This window comes from Biomphalaria glabrata, chromosome 7, assembly GCF_947242115.1.
Source record: "Biomphalaria glabrata chromosome 7, xgBioGlab47.1, whole genome shotgun sequence".
NCBI lineage: Eukaryota > Metazoa > Mollusca > Gastropoda > Planorbidae > Biomphalaria > Biomphalaria glabrata.
In genome coordinates this window covers 40,540,882-40,564,112 of record NC_074717.1, presented here as the reverse complement: position 1 = coordinate 40,564,112, position 23,231 = coordinate 40,540,882, and the positions used below count along the sequence as shown (strand labels likewise).

The 23,231-nt window shown below is 31.3% G+C and overlaps 1 protein-coding gene across 3 annotated transcripts; it reads left to right on the top strand.

Annotated features, from left to right (window-relative positions):
* The first annotated feature begins 325 nt into the window (after positions 1 to 325).
* On the top strand, positions 326 to 23,218 carry LOC106073057 (uncharacterized). Of its 3 annotated transcripts, none has more exons than XM_056035553.1 (19): positions 326 to 378; positions 2,200 to 2,270; positions 2,563 to 2,619; positions 3,013 to 3,139; positions 4,849 to 4,938; positions 5,243 to 5,430; positions 6,313 to 6,355; positions 7,381 to 7,486; positions 7,597 to 7,670; positions 8,136 to 8,242; positions 8,493 to 8,629; positions 8,787 to 8,957; positions 10,568 to 11,431; positions 12,415 to 12,567; positions 12,685 to 12,831; positions 17,920 to 17,977; positions 18,557 to 18,624; positions 19,185 to 19,266; positions 20,915 to 23,218. In XM_056035553.1, the coding sequence occupies exons 2-19, from the start codon at positions 2,213 to 2,215 to the stop codon at positions 21,124 to 21,126; spliced, it is 2,742 nt and encodes a 913-aa protein (XP_055891528.1). In that variant the 5' UTR covers positions 326 to 378; positions 2,200 to 2,212; the 3' UTR covers positions 21,127 to 23,218. The 3 variants fall into 3 exon arrangements, with proteins under 3 accessions (XP_055891528.1, XP_055891526.1, XP_055891527.1); XM_056035551.1 differs by having other exon boundaries at positions 10,550 to 11,431; XM_056035552.1 differs by having other exon boundaries at positions 10,550 to 11,431; positions 12,688 to 12,831; positions 20,915 to 23,217.
* The last annotated feature ends 13 nt before the right edge of the window (positions 23,219 to 23,231 follow it).

The window sequence follows — 23,231 nt, the reverse complement described above, 5'->3', positions numbered from 1 at the left end:
CTTCCCTAGGAAGGAGCATTTCAGCATTTGTACAAATTCGTCCTAGCATATGGAACGAGGAAATAGAAATGTATCTTTGTGTCTTTCTGATATTCGCCAAATTTAAGGTGACAAATTAAATGTAATCAAAACTAAAAGATTGCAGTATTCTGCATGTATTTAGATCTAGATATCTAATCGATACCTTAAAATTGAATTAAAGTGAAGAAAAGTAAATTATAGGCTAATTTATTGGATTGGATTGGAAGTTTAATGCGAAACTCCTCGCAACAAAGGTGAACTCTTCTAAACAAAGGTAAAGAAATAGCTAGAAGTCTTAAGCAATCAGACGAGAAGTGAGAACCAAGAAGAAAAATAAGAAAACGAAGAAGACGAGAAGTCCTGAATAAACTTAGATATAGTTCTATATCAGAATCAAATTACTAGAAAATTTGTTCTAGATTATTTAATTTTTTATATATCTAGTCATAAGATAAGTGATGTTTGACCATTCGGAGGCGTTCGAGCACCACACATCATGATGAACTGTCGACCGTGACTGTCAGACGTCTTTTTTCCATAGACTAAGACTCCAATTAATGATTTTTCTACATCTTTTGCCTTCACTTATGACTAGAATCTATATGAAGTAGAAATAATAGAATCTAGACTTTATGAATATCAATTATCATTGAATATGATAATTAATGATAGATCTAGTCAAGTCTATAATCCCTTTCAATAAATGTATCGTCATTGCGTTCACTCTGCCTCTTCTTCTTTTCCCTGCAGGGAATCTAGACTATATGAATATCATTGAATATGATAATTAATGATAGATCTAGTCTAGTCTATAATCTCTTTCAATAAATGTATCGTCATTAGGTTCCCTCTGCCTCTTCTTCTTTTCCCTGCAGGAAGGTATTTGCATGACCTGAGGACCTCGTAATATGGCCATACAGGTTGTTTGCATTTATCGTGGGGCCCAATTGCAATTGTGAAACAGACTCAAAATCTACTCTTCATACTTAGACTAGTAACATCTCTTCTAGCCTAATAGAGTTGACAACATTAATCTTGTTAACACCATATACTGATTTAGGCCTAATGTCCAATTTTAATATGTCATAGTACAATGGATACCTGGGCGCATAGGCTTCACTGAAATGAAAAGAAGGATAGAGGGGGGTCATCCATGGACAGACTAGTCAATTACTACATTCTCAAGTCAGTGTTAAGCAGCAATCACAAAGAAGAGTAGCTCTCCAATGGGCATCCAGAAGCACAGCCCAAGCTATCTACAAAGAAATGATGATGGCCAAACTGAACAGTATTCATTTCATCCCGTGTAAAGAGTGATCTGCAATCTTCCAATTAAGAACAAGACAAGATTCTTTAAATTTTTGCCTCAATAGAATAAACTACACATACTCACCCCTCTGTTGACACTGCTCCCACCTTTATTGAAACTGTCTTTAAATGCCACCTTAGGCAGGCCCTACACACTAAATGGCATTGCGGAACTACTAAAAAAAAAAACATGTCTACTTTTCCTTGGCACAGACTGGTAATCTGAAAAAAAGCTGGCTAGAAGAAGTCACTGGAAAATGCATTTTCTGCTGGTAAAGAAAAATATCACAGATCTTGTGGCACTCTGTATAACAGGTTTCTTTTGCACTGCTTTAAATATAAAAACACATGTTAATTTCATAAAATAGGTTGTCTCAGAAAATATGTCAGCTTTTATTAAGTGAAAATCATACATTTTCATTATTTTGGCCGATGACTACCGGAAGGCAGATATGACCCCAGACATCTGGTAACCCTACATATGATATGATTATGATACATTACCTTAGGGTAAAGCCATAAGGAACTCATAATATTGCCAACAATATAGAATAGACTAGCAGGCAAAATCTAGATCTAGATATCTATTTCTACCCTAGACTAGAGGATGACTGCCTATCTGTGCCTAAAGGAGGTTTGGGGTAGGCCCTTACAATATTTTTTTCTGGAGAAACATCACAAATATGTAAAACAAAACAAACTTCTAGTTTCTAAATCATTATATTTTAGATATTAGATATAGTAGTAATAGACTTTAATAGTAATAGATTTAAGCGTGTTTAATTTTATTGGTGTTTTGTACCAATTTATTTTTTAAACCATTCACATATGATTTTCAATACATTTCATTCAATGTCTATTTTAAAAAAGGAAAACGTTAGCTATGGAATTACCAAGAGACAATGAGAATTTTACTTTGGACTCATTGTTACATGAATTAGGTATAATATTGTTCTATTGGTTTTTATACTTTTTATGTTATTTGTAGGCTATGTGGTATACATTAAATATACATCCTATAAATATAAAACTGTGGGCTGTGTATCATTTTAATTAAAGTAAAGATATATTGGCCTGATAGTCATATGTGTACTTTTTTTTATATATATTAGATCCATTTCAAATGCTAATTTTTTTGTCTACAAATTAAATGCAAAATGTTTCAAAAATAATATTGTCACAACTTTGACTAAAAATGACTTTGTGTAATATGAGTCATTCTGCTTTCTATAGAGTTTGAAAACAAAACTTTGATCAAAATGATTGAAAAGGAAAACCAGATGATAGAAGGTAAGATTTTACATTTTTAGAAATCCACAGAATAAGTAATAGTAATTGCTTTGATTTGTTAACATTTAATTTCATCTTACATAAAAAAACCTACATAGTTGAACCATAATATCACTTCACAAAAAAGGGAAGGATGACTAAAGCAAATTTATTTTTTATTTTTTTGTCATTTGTTACTTAACTCTTTCTCTCCTAACTGACGATACTAACGTTAATTCCACCAGAATGTGTTAAATAATTGCGGAGAGAAAGAGTTAAATATTTTAGCCCTATAACTTCATGATTTTATTTATTTTGATTGTAGTCTTAATTGCTTGGAATGTTGACATTTATTAAAGGCATATGCAAAATGAAAAATTACATTAAAGTTCCATTTTTTTACTAATTTTTAAGCCTTGCAAGCCAAGATTCACATAACAAAAAGTGAAACAAATCAACTTGCTCAAGAAATCCCTCAGTTAGAAGGGAAAATTCAACATCTGGAGAATCAACACAAAAATATCAAAGACAATATTGAAAGGTGTGATACATTTTAAATATTTTTGTGTACCTCAGTAAAGCAAGAGGTAAACCAAGAATCTTAGACTGAGAATGAAAATATTGAAGAAAAAAGTTTTTAAAAGGAATACACATTATGGAAATGAAAAAAAAAAGTTATGACTAAACATTTTAGCTCAGGTCTAAATATTTTAAGCATTATAGCCTAATAATATCAATCCAAATATATTTCACTCACTTGTATGTCTACAAAATAGAGAGAGTTAGCACTGCTTTGAATTTCTTTTTAATGAGAATTTTCTAAAAGTCTTTTTATAATTTTCTAATGTATCACAATATCTCAGTGAGGACCCATTTCATCTTGTATAGTTAGTCAGGCTGTCACAAGTATATTTGGGCACATTTATTCTCTGAAGATGCAACTGTGTCATGGGCAAAGTTGTATATATCAGCGTATATATATGTATTGGCTGTTTAAGTTCTTGAGACATGTTCTTTTTGGTTGTGTTCTTTCATTCCACTTTGGCAAGTCTGATGATTACAGTGAGATTTAGACCAGTGTGCACTGCAAGGTGTTAGGAAGCTTTGCCTGCAGTTGCTGTTTAATTATTTAGACAATATTCATGTTTTCACTTAAGTATTTCTATTTCAAAATTAAATCAAATATGAGGAGCTGCAAAAAAATGAATGTGACAGATTTTTTATTTACCTAAGTTTTTATTTTTGTAAACCCATTTTTAAACCCTTGGGCAGCTACACACACTGATTTAGATGTTGTGGTAGCAGCACTGGTTCTCTTCAACTGGTATGGTCTTCAACATGCCCGTTACACTCTTTTAGATGTTTTTGAAAGTTCTGAAATGATATCCTTTGAGGACATTTTTCAGTTAAGGAAAAAGTCACAGGGGCTGAAGTCAGGTGATTGGGGGGGGGGGGGGGGGCTGGAATGTTATTTGAAGTTGAAAATTCTGTGATGGATAAGGCAGTGTGACATGAGGTGTTGTCATGATGGAGCATACATTTATATGCAAGTTCTGGTCTCATGCAAACTCTCCTCAGCCAAATAAAGCTTGAATAAACAAATTGAAGATCAGATCAATGCTGATTTTTTTAACAGAACAGGATTTGTCCATGACAAGCTGTCAACAAAGTATTTACAAGGCTTATATTAACGTTAGACGTTGGACACGTTATTTCTCCCTCACCCATTCCTAGATCAAGTTAAAACTTTGCACAAATATTCATTGGCTTAGGCAAGACTTGAATCAATTAAAAATATTAACCAATTAATCAATAAAATACTGGTAATTAATTATTTTGTTTCATACTGAAAAGGGAAACTATTCCCTCAGTATTCAAAGATAAGGCTAAATAATAGGGTTGGTCCCCTTGTATAGTTGCTCATATTATTTCTCCCATACCCTTAAGTGGAAATTTTAAACATTTATCTAGTGTACCTAACAAAACAAAAATCAATTAAAAAAATAATTTAGTCAATTAATTATTGGAAATTAATTATTTTCTTTGTTATCAAATAAGAGAAATAGCTTGTATTAATACGTCCTAGATGGCTCAGAAAAAGGGTCATTCACAAGCCACAATATATATATATATATTATATTATATATATATATATATATATATATGTCTATCTGTTTTTAGACATACATGTATATCTGTTTTTAGTGCATAATATCACAATAATATAAATGCTTATTTTTTTTATTGAAGTCAGAAAAAGACCAAAAATCTTCTTGCTGATCATGAACTGGCACTCACCAAACAGATAGAGGCAATGAAAAAATCTAATGAGGACAAATGGTAAGGTAATCTTTCAGATTTGCAGAACTTTCCAAAAATTCATTGAATTGAAATACATTTTCATGTACAGTTACCAATTTCTTAGTTTCTTTCATGAGAAAGAAACCTCACTTCACCCTAACCCTTACCTAGAGTATAAGAAACTGACCACATCTGTCATGCTATTAGGCCTATTTATTTATGGAGAAAAAATAGTCAACATTATTGAATGAGCTGGATTTTTTTTTTACAAAGATTTTAATTATTATTAAATGCAATATACGTAACTTAAACACTTTTTTTTTTTAAATCATGAACTTTATAGTAACTTCTATAAAGATCAAATTTCTAACTATACAAAGATCAGAGATGAGTTCATGGCGAAGTATAACTCCCTGTCTTTAGTACAACAGTTAAATGCTGAGAAATTGAAGTTATCTGAAGCTCAAGTGAAAGCAAAGGAAATTCATGATAAGAAGGAAGAAATACAGAGACAGATTCAAGAAAAAGAAGGTGTTTCTTTTTACTTTTCTTTGAATTTAATTTTTTTCTAAGTTCTCAAATTTAGTTTTAGTTATTCAACCTAGGATTTTATACAAATTACTGTGTCTCATTGAGCTGTGGACTGATACCCAAGTACTTGACCCTAGCACAAGGACATATATAATCCAGATACTTATGTGCTTTATAATTCCGTCTTTTATGTTGTTGCTTTTTCTCTTACCAGTAAGCTTCTTTTTGTTACATCTCCCTGTATTTTACACATAATAAAACATTTATTATAGTTATTCTCAGTATTCTACCAACAGGTAAACATCAGTCCCTGTTACACAACTCACAGAAACCAGGATCTTATAGTTTTTTCCAGCAACCATGAACCCCAAAAGCCAATAGAACAATAAAGACATTTGTTTTTTCATAGGCATAACTATAATTTTTTTTTATTATCCACCCTAATGATAAAAATAGCAAATTAACTGAGGTAAAAAGAAGGGCTGTAGGCCTATAATTTTATATTCAGTTTTCTTTTCTTACTCTAGCAGATATTTTATTTAGTATTGTATATTATTTTATTTTCATACACAAAGTTATGAGTTATGTCTGAAAAGTTATTGGTAGTTTTTTTGGTCAAATCTAAACTCATTCACCAATTTAATATTTCTTCAGTTATGGCCGTGGAAAATAAAAAAATAAAAAGTGTAAAAAGCAATCTATGAATGAAACTATTTATTTCAAATATAGAATATTTTATAATAAATTTGAGCTGCTGTTTTTGTAACTACTAAAGATACAGTAAGTTTATATAGATGTAAGACTTGTATCTGTTTATCATGTGGTGCACAATGTTATCTCATGAGTTGGTTTTAATCTTATGTTATTATTCTTACATTTCAGAATATTTAAATAGTCACAAATTGGAAAACGTTATAGTTGAAATGTATCCTTTTATTTCCAGATCCCATTGTATTACATAATCTTCACTCTTCACCAGCAAGTTTTTTAGCTGCTTATGTGAATTTCTTTTTTTCTTTATTATTTTTAGAAAACTGAAATTCTCTCACCTTTGAATATTAAGTGTCAATTCTAATTTTGTTTTGACCTACAAAATGTAAAATATTAGATACACTTAACTGATGCTATATCAGATTCAGTTAACTGAAATCAAATGATGGTAGATCTCATCTGCCTGGTTGTGGTATGCACTTTAACATGTCTTCATGATATTCTCCAGTTTGAACCTTGACCACTGTCATCACATGGTAGCCTGCAGGAGGTTTTGGCTAGGATGTAATAACCTTCTATTCTGAGGGTTGCCAGAAACTTATAAAACAAACATTTAGCCAATATTAGCACTAGACTTACATGAAATAGTTGTATATCATACCTCCTAACTAATATTAACCAGAATGTCTAGTTAATTGATATTTTAATGACATTATAATCATACCTATTGTCCTTTGCTCTGTTGCTCTGCAGAAAATTTTGTCTTACGCTATAACAATCAATCTTTTTAGAAAGTAATCTGTTATTGTAATACAAAGTGACAGCCTAGCCTTCCCCTAGTATTTAAAAACCTTCAGGTATAATATTTAGGTTTTCACATCCAAATAATTTGTATCCTATGTTAATTTATTATCTAGGAATCAAAAGTTTTAAAGTCATGCTCCCATTATGTGACCTACTTTTAGTGGTAATTTTAAAAAAATAGAATACTGATATGGTCAGATTCTATGATGTCCAGGAACTTGGCACCCCATAGTTGCTTTCAACTGAAAACCACAAAAAAGAAATAAAAATGACTACTGTGCAAGAAAGACTTAAGGTTAATTAGTTTTGATCAGGAGGATGTAGTAAATGGTTTTGTTACAAAACTTTGGAGAATACATGTCACAAATGCAACATAGTGTTAAATTAACTAATAATTGACTCTTAACTTGATTATTATCTTAACTTGATTATTAGAGCTAAAACCAAACTAGAAACACTTAGAATATTAGAAGAAGTCTCACTCCTCCAGGCAGAGAAGAACATTTCAGAACAGTGTAGTCCGACTGATAGAATTAACTTTGTAAGTATCCTTATGGTTATAGCCATTCAAGTTTTTCTAATTATCTTACTCTAAACATGAATCATTTCCTGTTATATCTTAAGTCATCCCCTACTATTTTTCAATTACAGAAAGATGAAAAGAAAAAAAGAAATGATGAGGATGATCATGAATCAAGGATGGACATTGATACACATGATAACATGTGAGATATTCTCTTATTTACTCTATAGTTAAGAAAATGTGCTAATTATTTTGTAACTTATTTCTTACATAGTGTTGCTACCATTTAATCTTAAGATGTTTTTATATAGAGGAATGCATTGGCAGGAATCAACCAAAAGTTTTCATTGTAAAAGCAAATTAAAAATGTAAAACAAATGTTTATTGGACCATTTTTTTATTTCATTTAATGGAGGATGAAATACTTAGTGCAATAATTTCCTAATGCTTAATCTAACACTTTACCTCAAGTAATTTACAGTAATGCATCTACATTTAAAAAAAAAATTTCCTTTCAGATTTATATGCAATAAAATACTTTATAGATGTAGTAATAAAATTGACATTAATTCAAGTTAAGAAGAGGTAATGAAATTAAGATTTTGTGCTATTTTCTGTTTCTAATAACTATTTGGGATGAGCTAAGTTGATGTGACTTATGTTTCAGAGAAAGTAACTTCAGTTTGAATAATTTGACTTTGAAAGGTAGTGCTGATTATCACTCTCAAGAGACACCAACTCAGAAGTCTTCAAATGGCAGTATCTCTTCTACAGGTATTATCACATAATTATAGAGCACTTCTTGTATTGAAGCAATGTAAGGAAAACATTTCTTAATTTTACTGTTTTTCATCTAGCCATACCTTCTAAAAAATAAAAAAAATTAAATATACAGTAGCCTTGTAAGTTTTATCTTTGCTAGACATTTCTTTCTGAAAAGAAAATTAGCAGTTGACTAAACCACTTCTAGTTACAGAATAGAAATTTTAAAAGCTTTTTTAATTAATTTATTTTTTTTACGCAGATAATAATGTTGACCATGATACCACAGCAATAAATGAAAATAGTAATCTGAGTCTGAGAGAAACAGAAAGTCATCTTACTGGTTCACTAACACAATTGACTACAATGACTATTAATGTCTTAACAGAAGCAAAGAAAGTATGTAGGGTTTCTAGTCATTTTGTATTTTTTAAAGCTTTTCTTTGTTTGTAATAAAACCAACATAAAAATGTATTCAATGCTGCTACTTACATTTATTTTCCCCCTCATTTTTCAACAAATAATTCCTGTTAATATTTACTGTTTTCTATTTCAGCCCTCCATTGGTGATCCTACTCCAAACACTGAAGCAACAACATTATCAACCAGCGCCAAACCTTTTCTGTGTGTGCCTTCATTTACTTTACCCCCCTTGCCTAAACTGTCAACGCCAGGAATATTCTCCTTGCCTCGGTTTATGATGTCATCACAGCAACAAAGTCAAGTGGTAAATATTGCTTCAAATCTTCCCTTTTTTCTATTTCTACTATTTACTCTTGTCATGGGAAAAGGTTGGAAGTCTAAAAATGTCCAAAACTTGCAGTGAAGTTAATAGAGTGTCATGCTAATGGTGCTAATGTTGTGAGTTGGTCCCCATTGTTGATACTCAGTTGTTGGTTTGTAGATCCATAACATCTAGTGCAACTAATTTGATGTAGGCCTATACTTGAAATTAACATAAGCTTCTTTTAAAACAAAACTGAATGTAACTTTTATTTATAAATATACACAGATTCAACTTGAAAGTAGATGTAGAATCACAAATAAAATGATAATTTAAACCAGATAGAACTCACTAAAAATATACAAGTCTTTTCTGTCTCATGTCTCTCCCTTCTTTAAGTTTCTCACCAGTATTTATTAACTTAAATTATGCCAGACCACCTCGTGTTTTCAGAAACTCTTCAGCTTACACATCAACCAAAACATCCTCCTTTTATCATTGTTAATTGTTGTCAGAAACATGGGCACACACACTCCATAAATTAAATAAATTTTTATATTTCTTGTTTCAAGATAATTTGATGCATAAGAGAATTAAATGTTACTTTATTATTTTATTTTTTTTATTAATTAAGAAAAACTTATTCAGTGTGCTTTTATATTTCTAAACGATATGTGTAAATAAATATAAGCCTAAATTATATGTGTATGTGTTAATAATTGTTTTGAGGGGAAAAAATGTATTGATTATCTTCTAATATTATACTTATCTTAAAGTATTTCACATAGCAATTGTGTTCAAAATTAAAAAATAAACTTTAAAAAAAAAAAGGAATTGGATGCTCTGACACGAGAGAAAAAAGTTACATAAAAGTAATAATATGTAAAATGTATGTTGTTTTCAAATTTAAGTCTGAGCATCAAAATAGAGAAAAAAAAATGCATCAAATTACTAAGTCTTGTTTTGTCTATTGTACTAACTAATAAATGTTTCAGATTATACATTAATGTATTTTCCTACTGTATTGCTTATTAAATATTAAACTACACAACCTTTTCTCTATATAATACTCCTGTATGACATTCATTGCAATTAGCCTCTGACAACCAAGGCCAGCAACTGGCCTTTAAAGTGGCTAATAAGCTAGGGAAACTGCTTCTACTGGTAAGGGAAAAAAGAGAGCTTCAGATAAATGGAAGTTGTCTGTCTAGTAATGCTAAACATCTAATAGAAGGGTCCAACCTTCAGCTGGCTTGCAGTTCTGAGGCTTCAGGAGTCAGCTTCCAAATATTTGAAAGAGTGAAGACTCTAAGGTGTTAGGGACTCAACTAGGGTATTCCCTCTGGCAGCTCTTTCATCTGAGCTGACGCCACAGATATTGCATAGCGTTCCTGGATGACAAAAGCATGGCTGAGATAGAGGTCATGTTACCCATGATCTTTTTATGTAAGGCCCCATAAATGTACTGTTAAGAAAAAACTCTGGGCATAATTATGGTCTCTCAGACAGAGGAAGCCATGTAGTATTTTATTCCACACTGTCTTAAACTGTTTTTCTTTACTAGTTATTAATTTTTTTTTCATTTGTGTTTAAAGATAACAAATTCTATGCAGGATAAGTCATATAACAAGTCTCAACTCACAAGTCATCTATCACTAACACCTGGCAGATTTTTTTTTGATAAAGCACCATCAGCAACTGTTGATCAAAGTGTAACACAGCCAGAAAACCTGCAACCAAAATTACTGCAAGCTTATGCATCACCTACACACTGGATTGAAGCTGGAAATAAATCACAACAATTGTCAAAGGAACAGCCAGTAACAAATGAGTCTCAGAATTTTTCTGGGTCTTTAAAATCATTGATACAAAAAGAAAATGTGTTCAGAGATGAAAAGAAAAGTACAACTTTTGAATTTCAAATACCTTCGCAGGGGCTGAATAAAAATTCACTTACAAATCAAACTTTTCATGCTAGAGATTTTCAGTTTCAAATACCTGTATCAACAAGAAGTGATGTTAAAAGTGTAACAGATTTTCAGTTTCAAATACCTGTATCAACAAGAAGTGATGTTAAAAGTGTAACAGATTTTCAGTTTCAAATACCTGTATCAACAAGAAGTGATGTTAAAAGTGTAACAGATTGTCAGTTTCAAGTACCTGTATCAACAAGAAGTGATGTTAAAAGTGTAACAGATATTCAGTTTCAGTTACCTGTATCAACAAGAAGTGATGTTAAAAGTGTAACAGATTGTCAGTTTCAGTTACCTGTATCAACAAGAAGTGATGTTAAAAGTGTAACAGACTTTCAATTCAAACAGTTGTCAACTTCATTGATGGAGAAAGAACATTCCAACAGAAACATTGCAGATTTTTCATTCCAGAAAACTTCAACATCTCTGAATCCAAATGTACTTGGAAATCTTACAGCTTCAAAATTCCAAATGCCTTCAACAGTAACCAGTAGTTTTGAATCTGTAAGTATATCCTTTTATCATAAATAGCAACAAATTTTTTTAGGAAAACACTGGGCTATAATCAGTGGTGTAGCAACCATAGTGTAAAGGTCTTTATTACCCCTGGGCTCATGAATAATAGGGGCCCACAGTGGCCACTAAAGTACGGTGTTTACTACTTTTAAGAAGATATGAATGCATTGAGCTCATGACAGTATTACTTGTAAAAGTCTATACTATATTGAGTGTAAGGTACAATGTTTTCCCTTAGTGTAGTTTGTTCATGGATGACTAATTTTTCAGAAGTTGTATGTGAATCTTGTTCGGGTGAATTAAACTGCAGACACTAGACTTCTTCCTTAACATAAGAAATCATCAAAAGATAAAACTTGGAAAAATAACAGCTTCAACATTTAAATAAATTAAATACAGAATCAGCCACAGTTGAGTCTCAGTTGCTGAACTATGATGACACCCTAGAAGCTAGATGCCAACTGTTTGTAATCTAGGCTTACTATCTGATATAAACTTTTCACATGTAAATTATGAGCGAGTCTAGTGAATGTATATTTTGATTTTCTATAATTATAATGTTTGTTTGGTGTAATGCACAAATTGTAAGACAAATTTCCTTATGGATAATAAAGATTATTATTATTATTATTATGTTAGAAATGGATGAGTATTCATTCTCTATTATAATTATTGTTATTAATCCCTACACTATCTTTGTTTACAGGACATCATTATTTTGTCACCTTCTAACTCTGTCATATATGGTGCATCACTAACTAAATAAATATATCACAAGGACATTATCACTTGGAAATGGTGGTACATACACTGGAATGTTTTTTTGTAAAAGTACCAATACATACTGGTGGCCTATAGTTGTTTTAGTCACAGTCAACTTTCTGGTTTCTTGAATCTAAGACCATACATTTCTTGCCACAGCTTAGTATGTACATTTTAATGCCTTTCTTTGTTTTATTTTTTTTTAATAGCGTGCTGAATCCGACAATGCAAAGTCAGAAAATATGAAAAGGGATCTATATCCTCCTAGATTTTCAACACCACAAAGATTTTCTTTCATTGGAAAGCCTCCTCAGAAATCTGAAAATGAAAATTCATCAGACATTAGAAATACTCCAATGACAGTTAGTATTAAACCAGTAGTAACTTGGTTTGCACAATTTAGTTTATACAATTTTATATAGAACAAAAAATGAAAATGGTGATTGAATATTAGGTACCTTTTAAAATTATAATTTGAGCAGGTTGAAATAGATACAATGAATGCTCAAGAATCGACGCAGAGCTCAATCTTTCAGTCTACGTTTTCAAACTATTCCAATCCAACTGTAACTTCAGAACCAGCAGCATTGAATATACAGAGAAAAAATGTACCTCCACAGCTAACTGTAAGTTATAGTTTGAAAAAGTCATTTCAGACTGCCTGATCTAGGAATAAAACACATTAATTTATAGGTTGTTTTTTTTTTTTGTATTTGTCTTCGTTATATAGTGATTGAGAGAAATATATTTGACTAGCTGATACCCCTGCTATGCTACGGCTGAAATAGTTGGTTCTGTATATATGATTATTTAGCCTGGAACACTCATGAACCCATCCATAAAACAGCCCAAGTTATAATGCTCCCCACAGGCACGACATGGCCTAAATTGTGCCGATGTGCCTAAAATCAAAATCAAATCTATAATGCTCCCCCATCCCCATCACAATTTTCTAACCCTCAAATTTTGTCCTTTTTTTTTGTCCTTTTAATAAAATCCATCTTCACAAAGTGTATTATACACCTACCTCCAAAAAAAAAAATGCACACACAAACACACTTTTAATAGACCCTTATATTCACTGTGACAATTTTTACTGACACTTAATCTTTGCTTTAGAATAGAGGCCTACTTGTAGACCTAGTCCTTTTAAAACTGTTCTACACATCATTATCTACAGTCTTTAAATTGTATAAATTTTCTCCACATACGCACATTTTCCCTACAGATTTTAAACATATTTGATAATGACATTGATCTAAGGATAATCCCTCACATGCACTCTGACAGTTCTCTACTTCTAGACTGCCTAGAGAAAAATTACATTAAAGATCTAGATCTGTGAAGAAAATAAATAACACAATAGAAGGAAAGAAAGTTACGCACTAAAAAAGTGTTTATAAGTGCTTAAGCGGAAGGATTTATTGGTTTGTGCTTCTAACATTAAATGTTGGCTTTCAAATACTTAGGTGGTAGAAATAGCGAATCAAAAATCATTTTTGGTAAATTTAAACGATGCAGTTTTGATTTGAAAATGGCTTAGTTGTCTTAGGCTTAAGTTAAGAAAGAATTTATAGTTTAAATTTTCATATTTTATCGTCCAAGGTTAGTGGGAGAATTAGTGATTATTATGAATGAATGAGTGGTCAAGACCAAGAATTTTATACTTTAGAAAAGTTGTAAATATTTTTTTTTTTTCAATTTTTTTTTACAATGCCTGCAATCTTAATTTTTTAAATAATTTTTACACTTGTAACATGCCAAACTCTATGATAATGGCTGTACAATTTTTAATTGGATTCTATTTAAATATTAACTTTAATTTTTGTATTTCATTCTTCTACTTTACATATCCTTCATTCACTCCAACAGAAATAATTGACACATTAGAATGCTGTATACATTATTTATTTAGTAGTAAAATATTTTCTCCTTTATATTATGAATTGGATGTACTGATATTCATACTTCTTTCACAAAATATTTTATATTAGCACAGATGACAATGGATTCTCCAATTATTAAGTTTCACTAAACACATCTATTCTATCCAACATGGGTTGCCTGAGCTAGCCAGGAAAACCAGTGACTTGGCAGAATTTAAGTCATTGGTTAATATGCATGACTAAATGCATGACGCGTAGGACGTAATCATCTTCTTTTTTGAAGTAACGTCTGTATTATATAAGATAAGATAACATGGCCATTTGAAGCAACTGAACCAATAACTCTTAGTCTATGTCCCACAATTCCTCATTATTTCTTTTTGTTTTAATGTCCATGGGGAATTCAAATGTATGACCAGTTTTAATTAAGGTTAATTAGCCATGATGCTCAACTAATTTTTTAAAGATAATTTAATTTAAATCCCTTTGTAGATCTCTGGTCTAACTGTATTGCAAAAATTGTATGTTACAAATTGTCTGTATTACTTCACTAATTAAAAAAAATGGTTTTTCTTTCTCCTTAGAACAAAGCTGAAATGCAGTTTAACTTTGGTTACACAAATATTAGAAAATGCATCCTCTGTTTGGGACACCTCAACTTAAGAAACATAAAGAAACCAGAATAAATGCAAAATAGATGACTTGATTAAAGTTACACAATTAATAAAACACTTAATTTTTAGACACTTTAGGACAGAAAGCCAACCAGTAAAGTAGCAGTAATACATGAAACACTAAACCATACAAAAACAAAAATAGGGGCCTTCTCAGAAAGACACAAAGATAAAGGTGAATTTCTAATTCCATATGCTAGGACAAATTCATACAAGTGCTCCTTCTTTCATAGTGCTATTAGAGCATGGGATAAGGTTGCCTGAATCAGCAGAGTTTTGGTTACTGATTAACATGTATTACTAGATTGTCACATGGATATTAAGCATTTGACATAATTATAGGATAGTGCCTATTAGATAAAAAAATTTTCATAAATTTTCTAGTTCAAATTTCTTGGATAAAAGAATCAGATGACTAGGGGATGAAGTGAATGGACACTCATTGGCTTATCATTAGCCATCCCCCATCACTGTGTTATTCTTTCAGTTGACTGAAAATGTCATTTAGTCTTGGTTTAATTTAATCATGTTTTTAATTTACATTTTTTAAAATCCACATTGCAGAAAAGTAGCATTGATACATACTAACTAAACCTATAGACAGCATATCTAATAATATGTGATTATAAGTTGTTGTTTTTTTTTTTGTTTTTTTTTTTATTGTTCAATTTTTACATATCAAATCATGTAGGCTTTTTAAAATGAAAACAATCTTAACTTTCTCAACACTAACAACGTGAAAATTGTCAAAATAAAATACTTAACATTAGAAACAAATGAGAACTAGTTTGTTTTTTTATTTGAAACTTATGGTTAGGTACTATTTTATTTATATTCTTTACAAACCTACATACTATAGTTTAAATTATACTTTGCATGAACTCTGAAAAAAAAAAAAGGGAAACCATTTGTAGAGATCTGAGACATTATTAACATTTTCTTTGTTATTCCCCTTTTAAAAGAAATACCTTATTTTATAGAAAAACTTTTAGCTAGTGCTTTAGTCAAAAATCTGACATGAAATGCTTCTTTCAGAACTTTTTATCTTTTGGGACACAGGAAAACCAGTGACTTGGCAGAATTTAGGTCATTGGTTAATATGCATGACTGAATGCATGACGCGTAGGACGTAATCATCTTTTTTGAAGTAATGTCTGTATTATATAAGATAAGTATTGGTTTCTATGTCAGATGATAATCACATATGTCTACAGGTCTGGTTAGTAAATCCTAAAACACATAATAGAATCCTAGAACACATTATATGTAGCAACATAATAAACTGCCTAGACAAACATAATGCCCTTACTCCATACCAACATGGCTTTAGGAAATATAGATCATGTAAAACACAACTAAAAGGACTAATTGGTGATTTTTCAAAAGGTTTAGATAATATTGAGCAAATAGATCTTATCAGATTTTTCCAAGGCTTTTGACAAAGTTCACCACCATAGTTTGCTTAAAAAAATTAAAATATTTTGGCATTGATGGTCCATTGCATCAGTGGATTAAGGATATTCAGATAGGGAGAGAACAAACTGTAATAATAAATAGCTCTAAATCAACACATATATCAGTAAACTCAGGTGTACCTCAAGGAACAGTCTTAGATCCACTACTATTTTTAATTTACATATATGATTTACCAAATTGCATTAGTTCAGGAACAAAAGTCAGATTATTTGCAGATGATTTCACAATAAAAACAAGATACAAAGATTTGACATTAAAAAGAGAATTAGATGAATTATAGAAATGGGAATCAAATTGGAGCATGTCTTTCCACCCAGAAAAATGTCAGTTATTAAGAGTAACAAAAAAACTAAAACAAATAAATTCCAGATATCTTATTCATGGTAAACCAGTAACACAGACTAAAAACGCAAAATACTTAGATGTTATAATAAATTAAAAACTGTCATGGAATCCTTATATTGATGAAACTAACAAAAAATAAAACAAAACATTAGGTTTTTATTAAAAGAAATTATTATAAATCAAATAAGAACATAAAATTAAAATGTTATTATGTCAAAATATTCACATTAGACTAGAGTAACACCTTTAGTAAAATCACTAAATTTAGAAAGCCTTCAAGATAGAAGACTCAAAAGTAAAGTAGCAATTATACATAAAACACTGAACCATAATCTTCAAATACAAAAACAAAATTTAATAAAATACTCTGAAAAGACTAAGACTAAGACTGCTTTATTGATCCTTATGAAAATTTGTTGTGATTACAAGGACTCGTTTCTCATATAAAGACAACACAACAGAAAAATACACATAAATACAACAGACAACATAAAGAGTTCATTCAGCGACTACACACAGGTATCTTGGTGCATTTCATGTTCCCTGATCAATGAGTGGCGGTGATAGAGTCTGACCGAGTGAGGTACGAACGAGTTTTTGTACCGCTCCGTTCTTGTTTTGATTGACAGCAGTTGCACACTTCGCGACGACCTGGCGTAGTTCTGATGGAGCGGGTGGCCGTTGTCTTCCAAGACACAAAGATAAAGGCACATTCCTCGTTGCTTATGCTAGGACAAATTTGTATAGAAGCTCCTTCTTCCCTAGTGCTATTAGATCATGGAATGGGTTGCCTGAGCTAGCCAAGAAAACCAGTGACTTGGCAGAATTTAAGTCATTGGTTAATATGCATGAGCGTAGGACATAATCATCTTCTTTTTTGAAGTAACATCAGTATTATATAAGATAAGAAGATAATGAGGATGTCATGTGGCCACCACAACTGACCTCATTTACTTCACCAATATAAAGTTGAGTATACTCAGGGGCCTTCTTCAAATCCTGAAGTTCAAAACCTTACTCTTCATGGGGACTTGAACTTGAGACACCTTGGTTTTGAACCCACCATTTGTTTCTAACTGTACCAGTATTTAATTAAGAATTAATCAGCTTCTATAGACTACATTACATAACTTTTTGTACTGTACAATGTCTCAGAAGCCATAAGCCAATCTGCAACATAGGACTTCCCCTTGCCTTGGTCTGACTTAAATAGCCTATGTACTTTTTTCTCATTACTTCAATGTCATGAAAAAAATATTATGATTGTTAATAATGAAGCAAGAAAAAGTTTCAATTTGTTAAAACCATAAAATGTTTGCCATTTTGTGTCTAGATTGAACCTATTAAATCAGTGCCAATTAAAAGTTCAAGCAGCTCTTTGTTCAGCACTAGTAAGTTTCATCACTATATTTTTTGTTATTAATTGTTAAACACACTACAGAACTTCTTGATTTAAAGACATGGAACAAAATATGTGAAAATATTTGAGTTCAGTTAAACAGAACAATAAGAAAAATGGCTAGGGACTATATATGAGCCATTTTAACTATCAATTAGCAACAGTTAATCAAGTGCCAACAACCTTAACTTTCACTAACTGTCCTGTAGTCTTATCAACTATTTAAGATTTTGATGTTTCTTAAGGAATACTTTCATACAGCCCTTTCCATTGGCTACCCACAAGATTAGTTCATTTCTCACTGTTTTCATAGCCTCCTTTTTTTTTTTTAAATAGTTCTCTACCATTTATAAAAGTTGAAATGTTCTTACCACTTGCTTTGTAATCTTCTTCATCAATACATAGAGTTACTTAGTATACATCCAAAGTAGGCTAAATAGGCTATTTTTAGGATGCCTATTATACTTAAGCAGAATAATTTTTTATTGATATTTTTTTTCCTAAGTAGTTTTTTTTTAAATAGATGTGAATTTATCAGTTATGAAAGAAAACTTTTTTTTTTATTCTTCAGCTGAGTTTCCCATGAAAGAGATGAGTAACATCGCAGAAACTGCCAGGAAAGAAATTTCTCCAAAGAAAGTAAGTTTATTCAGAAAAGATGAACACATTTTCATTTGTTTAAAGAAACTGCCAGGAAAGAAATTTTTCCAAAGAAAGTAAGTTTATTCAGAAAAGATGAACACATTTTTATTTGTTTAAAGAAACTGCCAGGAAAGAAATTTCTCCAAAAGAAAGTAAGTTTATTCAGAAAAGATGAACACATTTTCATTTGTTTAAAGAAACTGCCAGCAAAGAAATTTCTCCAAAGAAAGTTAGTTTATTCAGAAAAGATGAACACATTTTCATTTTGTTTTCACCACTACATTATTAAATTATACATAAAACATTCACCTATCACAAAACAATTGGTGTGGTAGTTACTTTAGTGCTTCCCATCTCTCACTGTTTGAACATACAGATATTGGATCACAATACATAATATGTCCTTATTTTGGAACAAATATTTAATAGATGGGATAGCTTACTAAAGAGCTGCCCCCACATTAGGCCATTTCAAACTATTTTTTTTTTATAAAATGTTCCCCAGACTTTGTCTATAATAGTGTTAAAGGCTCATTTTGATTCATTTTTTTGAACAGAGTAATGATTGTAGGACTAAATTAAACTTTGACTTGCAAACTACAACTGAGACTGAAGTAGACCTTCCAGATTTCACACTTAGTAAGTATGCAACAACAAAAAAAACTCTAGATCAGTGTTTCTCCAACTGTGGGGCAGGTCCCCACAATGAGGGCACAATGTCCAGACAGAAGGGAGAGGGACTAAGCCTGTCAATTTATTTTTCAAGGAATAAAATTATGTATTTTCAGGTTATTATAAATCCAGGTTTAAATATTAAGTAAAAGGACATTATAACCAATTAACGATCACGTCCATTCCAGATGAATATCCACTCTATGTAACTCACAAGTCCCTTACATAATAGTATTGGCCAGTGTTGTCCATTACAGATGAATATCCACTCTATGTAACTCACAAGTCCCTTACATAATAGTATTGGCCAGTGTTGTCCATTCCAGATGAATATCCACTCTATGTAACTCACAAGTCCCTTACATAATAGTATTGGCCAGTGTTGTCCATTCCAGATGAATATCCACTCTATGTAACTCACAAGTCCCTTACATAATAGTATTGGCCAGTGTTGTCCATTACAGATGAATATCCACTCTATGTAACTCACAAGTCCCTTACATAATAGTATTGGCCAGTGTTGCCTTCTTCTTTATTTGACTGGTATTTTTTTACTAGGATGCATAGTGTTCTATAGACACCAAGAGACATTTCTCAGCTCTGATAGCAAACAAAAAAACGCTGGTTAAGGGATTTTTTAGGACACCCCTAAGTTCACCCAGCTCCGAAATTTGTTTGGTAGTAAAGGCATTTGATTGTTGTGCTAGCCACATGACACCCTCATTAACCATTGGTCATAGAAACAGATGAGCTGCACCCATAGATCACAAGATCTGATTGAGGTACCTAGGGGGGGCTGCCACTGGTATAATTTTGAGTAACACTGCTCTAAGGAATTAATTTTAAGAATATCTTATTTATTAATTTTTTTTTGTTGCCTTTTACCTCTCCCCTTTATAAGCATATATAAGTATATATAAGTTTGGAATTAATTAAATAAAAGCCTACAAAAAATATAGCCTGGAAATAAAAGGCACCAGATTGTTAAAAGCTCACTTGCAGTTCAGTCTAAATTTAACTTTCAATTTTATTAAAAAGTTATTTAATTCATTTTATTATAACAATTTCATATGCATTTATGGAGGCGCAGTGGCAGAGTGGTAAACTGCTTGGCTTCCAAACCATAGGGTCGTGAGTTCAAATCCTGGTGAAGACTGAGATTTTTAATTTCGGGTTCTTTAGCGTGTCTCTGAGTCCATCCAGTTCTAATGGGTACCTGACATTAGTTGGGGAAAAGTAAACGCAGTTGGTTGTGCTGGACACGTGACACCATTGCTAACCATGGGCCACAGACACAGATGACCTTTACATCATCTGCCTCATAGATTGCAAGGTCTGAAAGGGAAACTTTTCTTTTCACATATGCATTTATGAAATGGTCATCTTTTTTTTTTCTAGAAATATTTGCTAATTACAAGAAACTAATAATGTAATTTCTATTTCTTTTAACTTAAACTTTGGCCATGTTCTTATTAGTCGTCAATGTCATTTTCAATGTATTTACAGGGAGAATTGATGATAAACATATTTACCGTTTAGATTCAAACACATTTAATCATTTAATATGATATTGTTATAACTTTTTCTTATGTTTTTTTTTTAATTGCGATTACAGATTTTATGACTTACAAAAGTTCCTCCCCAAAATCTTCCAATGGGTCTGGACTATTCGGTGGAATTCAAACTATTTTCGACAACTCTGACACAGAGGAAGATCCTCCATTTTTTAGTTCCAATTCTGGTTTGCATGAGACCTATGGGAAATTAGACTGGGGTAATTTTGAAGATGTTGAGAGTCCTCCTAATGGCCCAAGTTTGTTTGATTAACTGAAGTGTGGATAGCCATTTTCTACTGTTATATTAGTTGTTTTATGATACATGATTCATTTTTTTCTTGTATTTTGTTAATCTAAGAATGATTTTTGTTTTAAGTTAAAAGTCAATGTCACTACTTTAGAATAAGATTATTGAGTTGACATTAAAATGTAATATTAATAATTATTTCAACCATTTAAGCCATATTAACTCCATCTTTGACACCTCCAAAGAATAACCCAACATATTAATTTTAGTCTTATAATAATCTATTTAAAAAAAACACCATTATTCTGAAAGAAATAATTAAAACTTTTTTTTTTAAAAGTACAATAAGAAATAACAAATTCATAACATTTTTCATAATAAAAAATAGGCAACCAAAACAGTAAAACTTATAATGGAATGCCTTATGTTTTAACATACAAAAATATCTGCCATGTCATTCTTTTCAATCTGTAAAAAGGTTCTCCTATAAAAGTTTTCAAAAGTTTTTTTGTTGTTTTTTTTTCAAATATTATCAATATGACTGATATGGCTTGGCAGAATTTAAGTCATTGGTTAACATGCATGAATAAATGCATGATGCGTAGGATGTAATCATCTTCTTTTTTGAAGTAAAGTCTGTATTATATAAGATATTATTTTATTAAATGAAAGTCTTAAAAGAAAAAAATCTTTGTTGTTCTAGATCAGTGATGCCCAACCTAATTCGACCTGCGGACCATTTCAATTTCCAACACTCGTCTCGCGGGCCACATGACCGAAAAGTTACAAAAACTAAATGAAATTGTTCTGAAACTATTTTACCAAAACCCTTTTGATGTAGTGCTACATTCATCATTTCATGTGATATTTGACGATTATATTTTTAGGCGTCAGAAAATAACTTCATTTGTCTACTTAAAATGTTAGCAACAGTGTAGGTCTCTATTTGGTTAATATTCACATCGATCCTCAAATCTCTAGTTGTAGTTAAACAATATTTTATTCGTGGTTGAAACTCATAATTATTTTATAATGCAGATATATATGTTTTTTTAAACAGCCACACATTCTTTATAAAGAACAAAGATGTAGGCTTATTATCATGTTCCACAAACTAGTAAAGATCCGCCCACTGGTCCTTGTAGATTCTACATTCAGTCTCTGTTCTTAAAGGCACAAATGTTAAAGGTCATGGTATCAATACATCAGAGAAAATATGAGAGTCCTAAGTAGGTAATGATACATTTTTCAACCTTTTTTTTCGGAGGGGATTTTCTCCACTTTGTGTCAACATTTCGGCAGGCCAGATAAAGGCCTAACCACGTCCGGCCCCCGGGCGGCATTTTGGGCATCACTTCTAGATTAAACCAGCACAGTATGTGACAAATCTATTTCTATAATAATGCATATTAAATTTAAATTGTTTTCAATCTATATGGATTGGCTGAGTGATGCAAATAAAACACACTTGTACTACCTAATTATAATTCATCCATGCCCTAACTATGGTCTGTTGGTCAGATCTGGCTCTTCAAAACATCTACCCACAGTGCATAATGCAGCTCTAGAGGCTCTACAACATTGAATTCTATGAACTTTTTTTTTTTGGGTTGGGGGGGTGGGGGAGCGGTATTGTAATTGCACTGTTTTTTGGAAGGTGTTAATTGCACATTATTTTAGATGTTCATTGCACTTTGTTGTTACTGTTGTTTATAAAAGTTTAAGAATTGTTTGTTTAAAAAACAAATTCATGGTAGAGTTTGATTGTTTCTTTATCAGTGTTCTGTTTCGACCCTAGTTCATACTTGAAACGGAAGAGTTCATTTGTAATGACACTTTTATCATGAAGAAAGACAAGCTGTTGGATTTGTATCAAGGACTGAAGTTAATATTATTCATTAAAACTGTACATTTTTTTGTTGTTTGTTTAATTGGATTAGGCTAGAAACTTTAAAATCTTTTATACACATAAGTCTTTAATCCTAGCCCAAAGTGGAGTTCGAAGATGGCATGCAACTCAAAAACTAGACCAAAAAAATGCAAGGTTTTGGCAGCTTATATATAGTCATAAATTGACAGGTTTAATTCTGTCAAGATGTATTAAGATAGTATGTAAATTTTTTTTTTTT

Coding starts and splice junctions, on each gene's coding strand:
- LOC106073057 (XM_056035551.1), top strand. CDS start 2,213: ATGGAATTACCAAGAGACAATGAGAATTTTACTTTGGACTCATTGTTA. Junction 8,243..8,492: donor TGGCAGTATCTCTTCTACAG/GTATTATCACAT, acceptor TTTTTTACGCAG/ATAATAATGTTGACCATGAT. Junction 12,832..17,919: donor ATGTACCTCCACAGCTAACT/GTAAGTTATAGT, acceptor TTTTGTGTCTAG/ATTGAACCTATTAAATCAGT.